The following is a 13,520-nucleotide window of genomic DNA, read 5'->3' on the forward strand; positions in this document are numbered from 1 at the left end:
GGCATTCCCAGGCCAGTATAATAACTCCAGCGTGTCCTGAGTCTACCCCGGGGGCCTCCTTGCAGTTGGTCGTGCCTGGTATACCTCCAGTGGGAGGCATCCACGAGGCCTCCTCATCAGATGCCCAAACCACCTCAACTGACTCCTCTCAATGCGAAGGAGAAGTGACTCTACTCCGAGCTCCTCCCTAATCACTGAGCTCCTCACCCGAACACGGAGAGTACGCCCAGCAACCCATCGGAGAAAGCTCATTTCAGCTGTTTGTATCTGCAATCTCGTTCTTATGGTCATTACCCAGAGCTCATGACCACAGGTGAGAGTGGGTACGTAGACTGACCGGTAAATTGAGAGCTTTGCTTTATGGCTCAGCTCTCTCTTCATCACTGGTACAGTGATCGCATTACTGCAGACGCTGCACCTAACCTACGGTCAACCACACGATCCCTCTTCCCATTACTAGTGGACAAAACCCAAATATCCCTTAAAAATGTTCACAAATGAAAATAAATGCACATCATCTAGAGTTTGCTAATGAGTCTATGACTTTTTCATATGGCTCTATACATTCATAACAGGCGAGAATGGACATGCATGAAAATTGTTTTCCCACACTTAACGACATAATTAATATCATTTAGATCTTCTACAGCTCTATGTTTCCATAGTAAACAATAAACAAAAGGAAAACAATCATAACAACAGATGAAACAAAACATTAGAAACACCATGTATGTTCTAAGAAACAATGGGTAGAGCTATAATATTCCACCTTTGAAGTACTGCTCACTGTAATGCTGGAATAAAGCCGAGTGATTCAGTACTGTACGCGCAAACAGCCTGATATCACTCTTCTTAGTAACAAGCAGTATACAGTGATCTAAGAAGTCAATAATGGAGTGGGCTTGAATGAGTTGTGTCTTTTGTTCTTTAGTCTTTGTTATCCTATTCGTCCACTAGAGGGCTCCATACCTAGTGTTCTCTATGAAGACTATCACAATCTCCAGTGATCACACGATGGAGTGGCTTAGGAAAAAAACGGCAGGGCTTTTAGATCACATTCAAAACAATTTAGATACGGCTTTAGTGAGATTAAGTCAGTATATTAAATATATATTTCATAAGCTGCTTTGCTGGCATATTCAGCAGACTCTCCAGGGAGAGAGAGCATGATGCAGCAGGCTGTATCCATCAGTGCTGCTTATTATTACTGCAACAGCATGCTCTTCACTTTGCTGCCTTTGAAGGCCATGTCCAACACTTGGCATACAGACACTGGGCTTCATTCAGTAAGCCCATGATTTCAGCTTCAAAAGCTGGCTGGACAGACGAGTGGACAGGAGGCCAGTGCAGCAGGACAGCGCGTGTCTGAGTGTGTGTCCTCTGCCAGAAACACTGAATCGGGGTGTTGAGCGCATGGGCTGGGAAACACTTGATGCTTGTCCTTTGGTTTGCAGACAGCCTGTGATCTGAGGTCTGTGTGGCACACATCAGACTGCACTGTTCTTGTGTATGAACATGTTATCTGTAAACACATTTCAGGGTAAAAGTGACAGGCCTTGTTTGGGCCTTAAATGGGGGTATGGCCAAATATCAAAGGCCCCATTTCAAAAGTAATCAACCAGATTAACATTATGAATACAGCTTCAGCTTTACTGCATGTCCATTACATTTATATCGGTGTTCAGTTTACTAACTTGCCAGTGAAGTAGAATGTTCAGGTTCTTTATAATCATGAGATACAGGGACTTGTGCCAAACCACCTGGTTCATAAGAAATCAACACAGTTGGTAGCATTTAACCATTTGTCTTACAATTCATATTTTAACCTCATTTGTTATTGTGTTAATTGAGTGTGTTCTTTACCTTCACATTTGAGGCCCTGGCGGACGAGGCCCCACAGCATTTCCCCACAGTAGTCACAGAAGGTGGGGGCCTTGTATGAGTGGACATAGAGAGCATGAGGCCGGATCTGGAAGTCTTCCACTGTAGCCTGAGCTGCAATTAAAATGCAACTTAAAACAGAAACCAACCAAAAGGATGGACCAGAAGCCCAGACAGAACTAAACCAAACGACACATGAATGAAACACAAAAGAGAAACAGAACACACAGAAAACTATTTAAGGATTAAAATGTCAGCGATGTGAGAGAAGTTAGATTCTGATTTGATGCTTTGATTCTGATACTGCATTTTCACTTCAGAAATGGTTAGACACAAGTAGTAAATCCCAGCTGAAAACACTAGCAGGTCAGAAAGGATCATTAGAAAATAAATGACTGAAGAGATGCTTTACACATTGTTGACATCTTGAATGAAAAAACATTTTTTTGAAATGCAGATTATTCTTAGCTGTGTGTAAAATCCCCAGCAGAACTGCTGCAGTGCTGCCAGGCCGACCCAAAATTAGATGTGGGCCTTTTATGAGAATTTGACTTTGATACTGAAACCTAAGTAAAATAAATTCATACAGTATATTCATTCATTGTCTGTAAGCGCTTATCCAGTTCAGTGTCACGGTGGGTTCAGAGTGAACCCGGAATCACTGGAAATAAGGCAGGAACACACCCTGTAGGGGGCGCCAGTCCTTCACAGGGCGACACACACATTCACACATTCACTCACACACCTACACCTACAGACACTTTTGATTCGCCAGTCCACCTACCAACGTGTGTGTTTTTGGACTGTGGGATGAAAGCGAAGCACCCGGAAGAAACCTACCCGGACACAGGAAGAACACACCAAACTGACAGTCGCCTGGAGCGGGACTTGAACCCACAAACCCAGGACCCTAGAGCTGTGTGACTGTGACACTACCTGCTGCAGTATACTGTATGTTTATTGAAAAAAATAATTACTCTGCACACCTGCCAGTTTGCAGGTTGTGATTCTTGTCGGCCCAATACATCTAACAATGTTGCATATGAGTTTTGCCATATTTGTTGGCTGTCTTCACCACCAAAACAGGCCCACAGCTTTCTTCTGAAAGCAACATTTCAGTGCTTTGTGCAAGTCTAGGTAGACTCTGAACGACCAATGGAAGTATTTAGAAAGTAGATGTAGCCAATAAACGTCCAGGCATAAATACCATAAATATTTATTTGTTTGTTTTATTTATGTAAATATGCTAATGTTGCAGAAACATTTTCAGATCATTTAAAATATTCACTGCTGTTGTAAACCATTATTAATAAGGTTTATGTTTTCAGGGTTGGCACGTCCTGGGGTTGTGGGTCCTAGAGTAGTATCTTGTCATGGGGCCCAAAATCCCTGGCAGCACCCCTCTGCACACAGTGTAATATAACATTCACACCACCCACTCACAGTCCGTTTTCTGCCCAGAGGCCTTGGCAGCACTTCTCTGTGATAATGCATATGTGACACAGCTGAGGGCTAAACCACAAACAGTACAGTACAATAGATACAAGCCTCTTCTTTAGCTTGAGTCAGACAAAGTGATTCACAGATGTGATTCAGAGCAGAGTGGAAGACTTTTACAGTGCTGAACAGATATCAAAGTGATTCTTCCAGATAAAAGTGATCTTTTCTGGGTGATTCATCAGGTATACTATAAATCAGCGGCTGATTATAGGAAATTCTAAAACTGGAAGTTCTTCCTGGACATACATTAATCCTTTTTTTTCTTTGTTCTTTGTAGTGTAGTTTCGGTCCCATAAACCATCTCAAGCATTTGATACACTGTAATACAAAGGTCTGGTGATAAATGGGAGATCTGGACAGCAAAGAAAGTATCATGAAGGTGCTAATAAATTACAGAGCTTCTAGAACTGGTTCTATAATCATTTCATACTCAGTATAAGTGTCACCTAACACCGTATAAACTTTCTACAAGCGTTCTACAATAATATCTCTGCTTCCTTCATGACAATAGATCAATCAAGCACATATCCAATGTCAGGGGAAACACCAGAGGGCTTTGTACTGAAGTCTATCTCCAGCTCCTCAATGTGACAACTTTTGTGACTCATTTATTTACACTTAATGTTGACCTCAATATTTATTATATATATTATTATTATTGTTATCATATATGGAGTCTCCTGGAAAATATTGCAGTTACAACAAATGGACAGACTGTGGCGCCGGGCTTTATAGAGATTGAGTGAGAGCTGATATTGCACAAGAGTAAAATGCTTAAGAGCCTGAACCTCAGAGATATGACAAACCTCTTTTCTAGCAATCTTCGTCCCACCCTCACAATGGGTCTGAGCAGTGTCAAGGCAATAGATAAATCAGGAGTATGAATACTGATGAATGTCAGTACATCTCTTCACTGTGTCTGCATATCTCAACACTGAATATGACCCTCAAAAAAGAGAAGTAGGTAAAGAAAATTAATCTTGCTTTACATTCACTGAAGCAAAAGCCATTTTCAGGGTTGAAACTTCAGAGTAAAATCAGACCTTCTGAAGAAAACATCCCAGAGCACTGTCTGTACTTTTATTATTACTTTTCTGGCTGTTAAGGCATTTTCAAAAGTGTTAAAGTGAATAAAAATGTTCAATTGTATATTGACCCTTAAAAGCCAAACCCAGTAAAAGTCTCCCTCAAAAATGTATTTCATTTTTTTTATCTTTTGTTTTTATGTCCTTAAAATGTGTGTCTCCATAAATCATTTTGTAATAATTAATTTGAATAATTACACACATTTTAATCACTAAAGAGCATAAGCCTGCTCCTCATTGGACAGAATATTATGTAGTCTTGGGTTTAGCATAGCAAACATCTACCAATATAAAATAATACAGAAAGATATATTCTGACAAAATGTATTCAGAACTATTTTAAATGATGTAAATCATGTCATCACAGGAGTGAGACTGCGACAGTGGCCACGTACAGTTCATATTTTTTAGTTTACCATTCATTTTGCACTATGGATTTCCAAGACCCTGTGTGAAAGTGACAGAATGTGCACGAGAAGCCTGCTTCCAGGGCCCTCCTCCAACCGACTCTGCTGCAGTGATGAAAAACCCAGAGTAACTACAGAAAGGCAGACAGACGGAATACAATTTGACCTGTAAAGTTTAATGGCAATGGCCTTTTAGCCCTAATAACTCTGGCTGACACATGCCACAGTCTCATTGCTGAATCTCTGGTCACAGAAACAGGACTGAACACTGAGACTGCAGACTGACACCTGCACTTTCATTATCCCAGAGACAGCTGTACAAGCGGAACAGCTTTTGTAGTGGAAAATCATTTCTAATGTCATTTCTTCAGATAAAACTAATCTCATCTGGATGATTCATTCCGGCATAAATCCATGGCTGATTGGGTCAAATTTAAAAGCTTTCTGACAGTTTCCTGGACACACAACAGTTCCTATAATCTGGCCCAGAAGACTCGTCTAGAAACCAATGTGTCATTTTTATATCGTATGAAATGTTGACTTTCCTGGGCCTGAAGAGACAAGCTGTGATTGATTGTTTGGTGCTTGTTTTAATGTTCAATTCTGGTGACAAACGGAAGCTCTCCCTTATGTTATCTTCTTTATTTTCTTTTATTCCCTCACGGAAAAAGCTGTTACTGTTCTATCTTCTTTTTAAGAGTATCCACTATTAAACCTCTCATACAGGGACCAGCTGTGGCCTAAAGGTTAGAGAAGCAGGAAAGGTCACGGGTTCAATTCCCTGGACCAGCAGGCACAATGGTGCAGTGGGAGTGAAAGAACAGAGTAAACATAAACTTAAATATTCACACACCACTGTTAAATGGTGTAGCCTTTTATACAAGCCCTATATTCACTGTGAAAGTACATACTGCTGTGTCATCCGTGGCAGCGAACACACATACAATCACTAGGGGCAGTGAACTCATACCTGGAGCTAGAGGTGGGCGATACCGGGAGTTTTGGTATCGATTCGATACCAAGTAAATACAGGGCCAGTATCGGCGATATTGATACCGATATCGCTCGTCTTCACCACGTGCACCCATATGGCATTATTTTTGTGCCACAATTCTGCACACGCGTGCAGATATTTCGAGCGAGTAAGAAGGTTTCTGCGTGCGCCCGGATATTTTTGAGTGAGCAAGAAGGTTTCTGCGCGTGCGATGTCTCTGACCTCATTGTTTTTTTTTGATGTGTGTGTGTATGTGTGTGTAAAACTCAGGAGGGTTGCTCAGGTGGGTTGATTTAAACCTGCCTTCCTCTCTCTACATGAACAGTTATTGAACTGTAGTATTAAGCTTCCTCTAGAAAGTTATTTACTGGTCTCCGGCCTGTATGTCCTTCCCACTTGGCGGTCAAGCCATCCAATCAGAAATGACCTTTGTCATTTGATGTTTCTTATTGGCTGAAACTGAGGCACATTGTAATGGCTGTAAGTGTGGAGCGAGCGCGCGGGTCAGAGACATCGCGTGTAGGACAGGAGAGCAAGATGTGTAGGTAGTAGCGTGCATTCAAGAAACCTCCTTGCTCACTTAAAATATCCACACGCGTTCATGAAAACCTTCTTGCTCGCTCAAAAATATCTGCGTGTGTATGCAGAATTTTGGCACAAAAATAACGACATACACCCACAGACTTTAGGGGGAGAGAAAAAAGCTTGAGTATCGATCATTTTCCACGAGTATTGATCAATACCAATACCAGCATTGGTATTGATATTATCGATATTTGGATCGATCCGCCCACCTCTACCTGGAGCAGCAGGCAGCCACTTGAGTGAGTGTTTAAGATTAGCAAATTGTAGCTTTAGCAATTTAGCATTAGTGTAAATAGCAGACATCTAAGTTAAACCGTATCTACGCGTCGTCTCCCCACATTCACCCACCTACTCTCCGTTATTCCACCCACCCCCCACCTCCCGTCATACAGCCAGTGCCTGTGTTACTGCTCCAGCCAGTCATTTATTACTGTTATCACTGTTTCTTTTTTATTTTTAGTAATGCTACATGTGGTTTTTTTTTACTAATTTGAGAGTGTTGTAAACATATATCAGTGCAAAAAGGGTGACTTTCGGGGTGGGGGCTGGAATGCATTAATTGCTTTTCCATTATTTTAAATGGGGAAAATTGACTCGAGAAACAAACTTTTCTACTTATGAACTGGGTCACGGAACAGATCAAGTTCGTAGGTAGAGGTTCCACTGTAATACAGGATCTAGTCTATAGGCTTCCCAGAGTAGCAGAGGCTGTTGCTGCAGCAAAGAAGGACAAACTTCCTTTTAATTCCCCTTTTTTCAAGAGGAATGTTGAATGGGCCGGTTTGCAAAAATGTTTGTCCATAGACATGTACGTAGAATATATTTATTCTAAACATTGATATCATAAGCAGTATTAAAGTAAGCATTTACGTTATTGTTTAGCATTGAATTATGTCTATTGTAGACATGAGGTACCCAAGCACTTAGGTGGTGGAACATTCCTAACAATAACACGACTGACACATCACGTTATTAAAGATGACCAGTACAATAAACTGTAGATATTGCTGTTTTGGTTTTTTTTTTTTCATGTTTTTACTTAATTTTGTTCTTGGAAAGGCGAATAAAAACAGGAAAGATCCTTATTTTTTCCCCAAAATTTCCCTTAGTTGCCAAAATAGGCAGAGAAATCTTTAGCTCGGTTACACACTTGGGAGCAGGCTCCAAAAAGAGACAAAGATTCTTTAGCTTGATCAAATCAGCACGGTGCGAGAGAGAGGGAGTGCTCCTCTTCAGAGATCAAAGCTCTAAAGTGGAGCGCTGGAGCTGCCAGCGAGTCACATGCCAGGCAGCAGTACAGAGCGCTGGCGCAAACTCATAATGAGGCATTCATAAAAACACCACATAGGCTACATTATGTAAAAACCATGACCCTAATGTCTCAGAACTCATCAAATGCTCATGAAGTGCCCAAGAACTGCCAACACACATTAATGACCAGTAATGTGGATAATGGGGGAAGGCAATACAAAGTTTGACCAAAAGGACGGCCCAGACCCTACAAAATATATAACAATGTGGTTAGGCAACACATGATCTTTTCTGTTTAATTTCTATGGCCGCTTCTTCAAAAGATGCGTTGAAAGAACATCCCGGATGAAATTTAAGTCATACCAAAACAAGTTGAACACATTTGAAAGCACTTAAAAGGATAGGAACAAGACAGTGTGCTGCAGGAGCCAGTGTGGAGGGTTATGAGGGACAAGAGCAGGCCATGCTGGATGTCCTGCAGGGCCAGCGTTCTCTGACCCTGCAGAGAGCCACTCGCACATCCCTGCTTTTCTCCACAGTAGAACAACTACCGTCACTTACAGCAACAAAAACAAGCTCTCTGCCTTTGAGCCCAGCGCCAAGCCAAAGCTGCCTCCCCTCTCGCTTGCTGTGTGGCCTGTTTTCCTTCAAACATGCTTTATTACCACAGCCAGCGCATGAATCCAGGCCCAGTCCAAAAAACAGTTGTGTAGCACAATACCTCTGCATGTCCAGCTACAATGATTGGACTATGGTGCACTTTGGTAAAACTACTGGGCATTTAACACACACTGTCCATTAGGAAAGTGCTCCTCACTGTCTCCACTTCACACATACTCAAAACATTTAATGGAGGTTAATATAGCAACATTTATTTTTAAAATGTATTCTGTTGGACACTCTGTAGGTTTTAAATACAACAAATTTACTCTGATCTCTTAATAATCCAATTTGATAAAGTTTTCTTTAGGATACAGTTCAAAATGCTAGGAATTTTCAATATTTTTTAATGATTTCAAGTAATTCATTTCAGTTTGGATTCTCTGGAAAGTCTCATATAAACATCTAGAATTATCTCTGACTTTGTCATGACTGCATTTGTTTATATTTTTCATTTGTTCTCTTTTAAACCTGAAATATAAAAAATGATGTATTTTACTGAATATCATTCATTCATTCATTATCTGTAACCGCTTATCCAATTCAGGGTCGCGGTGAGTCCGGAGCCTGGCCAAAATCACTGGGCGTGAGGTAGGAACACACCATGGAAGGGGAAGCCAGTCCTTAAAAGGGTGACACACAATCACATATTCACACACACCTACGGACACTTTTGAGTCGCCAATCCACCGACCAACGTGTGTTTTTGGACTGTGGGAGGAAACCGGAGCACCCGGAGGAAACCCATGCGGACACAGGGAGAACACACCAAACTCCTCACACAGTCACCCGGAGTGGGACTCAAACCCACACCCTCCCTAGAGCTGTGTGACTGCGACACCACCTGCTGCACCACAATGTCATTGTAATCTGTAATCCCAGAATTTCACATCTGCTCCTTCAGATCAAATCATCACAATGCCATAATGCATTTTTACATCTTTAGCGTTGAATGATGTAGTGTTGACTCTTGTGAGCGAGAGTTTGCTGGGTTTGATGGTATTGCACAGGTCTAGCACTAGAACCAATACACAATCCTGGTTTGTGTTTAGTATTCTCGAATTGTGTGAGGAGGATATGTAAGGCAGGTGTGCTGGATTACTCCCTGTGGAGACAGCACAGACAGGAAAATCAGCACTCACAGAGCAGCACAGTGTGCAGGATGCAAAAGCCATTCAGGACAGGAACAATGAGGTCCATAACCGCCCTTAACACCAAGAGCCTACTGTACATGCAAAATGCCGTTTTCACCCGACTTTAACATTTTCATTTTCAAAAGTGTTTGGAGTTTTATTTAAGAGTTTTACAATATACTGGTTTAGTGCTTATGTTACCTTTGCAGTTCTTGTCAAAAAAACAGAGCAATAACCCCCTGGGTCTGCATGTCTAAATGTAAATATCTCAACACATGGAGTGTTTTCTATTAACGTGAAGCCCAGCTGAAATTGATTGTGAACGGTGGCCCTAAGGGATCTCACATGTCAGTGTTCACAGTCATTTAGAACCTAGCAACCCAAGCTTTAACTAATGGTTTACTGACAGGGAACATGTGGTATATGTGTTGTGTGCTGTATCCTCGACAGTCCATACATTCAAGAACTTTGGTCTAGTATGGTCAAGTCTAATCTCTGAAATTTCTAACAGAATGGACTCATTAGACCTGGCCAGCTGTTTGAACTCATGCACACGAAACAGGAGTTCCCTAGTGTGTGTGTTTTTAAAGACACAGATTAGCTAATAGTCAAATTTACACAATTCTGCCCGTACCACAAACGCAGTCACCGAAACAAAGACATATTTAGTGTTTTCAAAGATTATGTACTAGAGCCATGAGACTATAGAAGTGAACAAGTAATGAAAGTTTACATCTGTTTGGAAACCATGCAGTGAGAGGGTCTTAGTACTTGCCTTAAGTTTCACAATTACATTTTGACTTCTGAGTTCAATACAGTGCTATCTCATTAGGTCCCGTCTTATGTCAGACAGCTTGTCCCTCAAAAAGCCTCAACGGCAAATGTTGCATGTTTTAACCAAGGAAAATGCTTTGGTTGCTTCCAAAATTTGTGGGAAAATATATATTAAAGAATTAACTTAAAATTTCCTGATTTCAAGGTAAGTTGCTACAGCTAACAGTTATTTATTTGGCTCCTTTCTGATTGGCTGTGCACACACACATGCACATTTGTTATAAGACTGATAAGAAACACGTTCAATTGAAAGAAAAGGTTTTGTGACTTTTTTAAAAAGACATGCAAGAGTCTTCTGTTGGTGTTTTTCAATTGCATTGAACCTACACGACTCGGCTTGGCTCTTTTGTTTTCCACGGGGCCAAACCTGGCACCAGGTCCCTGGAACAAGGTTCTTTTTTAGCCCCTCCTCCTTACGGTTCCATCTGAGCAGAGTGATGTGTAAACTGAACTGTGATGTGTAAACCCTATAGAGCACTGATTGGCCTGAGAGCCCTGTCAATCACCACAAAATGCAGAGCTCTAGCAAAAAACTCGACGTTGTTAAATCATATAAAATCAAACAAAGTTACAGCAGCTTTCACATTAGCTTTTATCTGACAACAGCAGCTCACAACATTACCCCCGAGTTGTTTTGAAGAGGTTCAAATGCTCCTTTGGTCAAAAGCTGGACGTGCAACAATGAAAACTGATCTGTTAGAACTGGGGCATGGAACAATATTCAGTCCAAAAAACAAAAACAGCCCGCAAATACACAACGTCTAACGTTACCGCCGGCATTGTTGTGGTTTTCAAAGAATGCGGTTCCTGTTAGAGACGTGGTTTTGAGATGTCACCACCTCCATTTCGCGGGGGAGCTGTGCTAGTGGAAAAGTGACCATCTAAAACAAGTCGAGCCGTGTCGAGCCAATCCCATGCATTGGAAAAGCATCATTTGTGGCACTTGGTAGCTCCTAAGACACATATTAGTGTGTGCTTGTCAACAAATCAGGTTTTGACACCTGACTGTCAAACACAGTAGACCCTGATGTCAGTCAAATTGCACTGTCCTTTCCAAGCAGGGGGTTCTCTGTCTGTGAGTAACCAAACACACCAGACTCTAGGCAAACCTTTGGATTTGGTAAACTACATTATGAATTTGGTTTCTGAACGAATCAGTGCATCAGTGCCCAGGACTCACCTGAGAGAACCACTTCAATCAGATCTCCTTCATGGATGTCCTCGGCTGATATGAGTCGCTGCAGGATGTTGTCAGAGTTGAGGTCATGGCGAAAAAGCAGAATCTTGTCGTACATACCAAAGAATCCACATTCTGGGAACTGCAGACAGGAAGGAGAAGTTTGTTAACAATATCAGACTTCTGTATCCATACCAGGAGGATACTAGGAAGGTTCTAGGAAGGTATCTCACACTCTATGCACTTCTAGTGAACAGTTCTTAAAAGGGGAATTTTTACCATAAACAATTCCCTTTTGCAATATTTTATAAGATTGCATCAGGAAGTATCTAATATTATTGTGTTCATGTATCCTATTGGGAAAGGTTACAATTTTTCTAGCCTTTTTCCCCATATTTTACAACCATTCAAAAGTTTGGTTCCCTATTATCTGACAGTTTCTGAAATCAATATGTAAAGCAATTAAAGATGACTTCCAAGTTTCACAATTTCAGACATGCAGAATTACGATAAGCTGAGCACACACACACACACACACACACACACACACACACACACGCTGCACTGTTTTTGTGGAACAGTTCCCCTTATGAAGAGATTACCCAAGCTAGGAGGCATGCAGTGCAGAGAGCCTGGTGTTAAATACCCAGAATATTCGTTGTGAGGAGAAGGACTGAAAAACATCTGTTGAAAGCAAGCCCTCAGTGATGAGTCACCCCACTGTTCACCACTTCCTCAGGCTACACTTCTCTCTCCTCTTAACAGAACACACGCTACTGATCCACTGCACCTATGGCCAGAGACAAGGCTCAACAGGCATGTATTAAACACGTGCATAGTAAACTCAGCCATTCTGCATTCTGATTGTGTTTTATGCCAAGGAAAACAGATCATTTTATTATGTAGACTGCACAATTGTTGCTATTCATTAGGGTATATATTATATATAAGTTTCCTTTATCTCTTAAGGTGAGAGTAACAAAAAAATAACAGCTGGATTTCAAGTTGCTCTGGCACTCTATTTCCTCCTCTGTAGTATAGGGGACAGAAACAAGCATGAGCTAGGACATGTTGCAGTTAAAATCATTTAAAATGGTGATTTATTCATTCTTTCATTCATTCTTTGTCTGTAACATCTTTTTTCAATTCAGGGTTCAGAGCCTAAAAGGAATCACTAGCTGTAAGGTGGGAACAAACCCCGGAGGGGGCAATGGTGATTTAAATGTATGCAAGTCAAATAATAATATATAATAATAACTGTATATGAAATAATGTCCATGACTGTGTTTTATTGTAATCTGTGCTAATATCTTCTGATCTAAGCCAACTAACAGGCAACTAACACTGGCCAACAGGACACTTATTGATGTGGGGAGAAGGAGGGCCATCCTGATCCTACCCAGCCAATGTGAGCAAAGCCAATTGGGCTCTCTTGGAATCCTGTTTGGATTTATTTAAATGTTATTCAATCAGACCTTTCTAGGTATTTGTCTTTCTCTGTTTAAAGTAGTTTGAGCTTTTCAGATCTCAGGGAATAATATAAAGAAAAATGTCACTTTCAGTGTAGACACAAGCAACAAATGAATTAGACAAATAATCACTGCTGGAGAGAGGCTGACGATGTGTGAAATGGCTGTACAACTCCAGTTCACTTCAGTTCTGTGGATGCAGCTTAGTGCTTGAATGTAAATGTTTCTTTTTGGAACTTTCCTGATGATTTTTTCAATTTTTTTTAAATAAAGCTAATTGAAAGTAAAAGCTAGTATACACATTATATTCATTCATTCATTTTCTGTAACCATTTCAGTTCAGTGTTCAGTGCAGTCACACAGCTCCAGGAACCTGGAGGTTGTGGGTTCGATTCCCGCTCCGGGTGACTGTCTGTGAGGAGTTGGTGTGTTCTCCCCGTGTCCGCGTGGGTTTCCTCCGGGTGCTCCGGTTTCCTCCCACAGTCCAAAAACACACGTTGCAGGTGGATTGGTGACTCGAAAGCGTCCATAGGTGTGAGTGTGT

At 41.2% G+C, this 13,520-nt stretch overlaps 1 protein-coding gene across 2 annotated transcripts in view; it reads right to left on the bottom strand.

Annotated features, from left to right (window-relative positions):
• The window catches only part of prkd3 (protein kinase D3), a 62,458-nt gene that overhangs the window by 23,275 nt on the left and 25,663 nt on the right, over nucleotides 1-13,520 (bottom strand). For both annotated transcript variants that reach the window (XM_066670026.1, XM_066670025.1), the window contains exons 3-4: nucleotides 11,511-11,649; nucleotides 1,864-1,995 (exon numbers count right to left, since the gene is read on the bottom strand). In XM_066670026.1, coding sequence (XP_066526123.1) covers nucleotides 1,864-1,995; nucleotides 11,511-11,649 — 271 coding nt within the window. The remainder of the gene's footprint in view (nucleotides 1-1,863; nucleotides 1,996-11,510; nucleotides 11,650-13,520) is intronic.

Source organism: Hoplias malabaricus, chromosome 1 (genome assembly GCF_029633855.1).
Source record: "Hoplias malabaricus isolate fHopMal1 chromosome 1, fHopMal1.hap1, whole genome shotgun sequence".
NCBI lineage: Eukaryota > Metazoa > Chordata > Actinopteri > Characiformes > Erythrinidae > Hoplias > Hoplias malabaricus.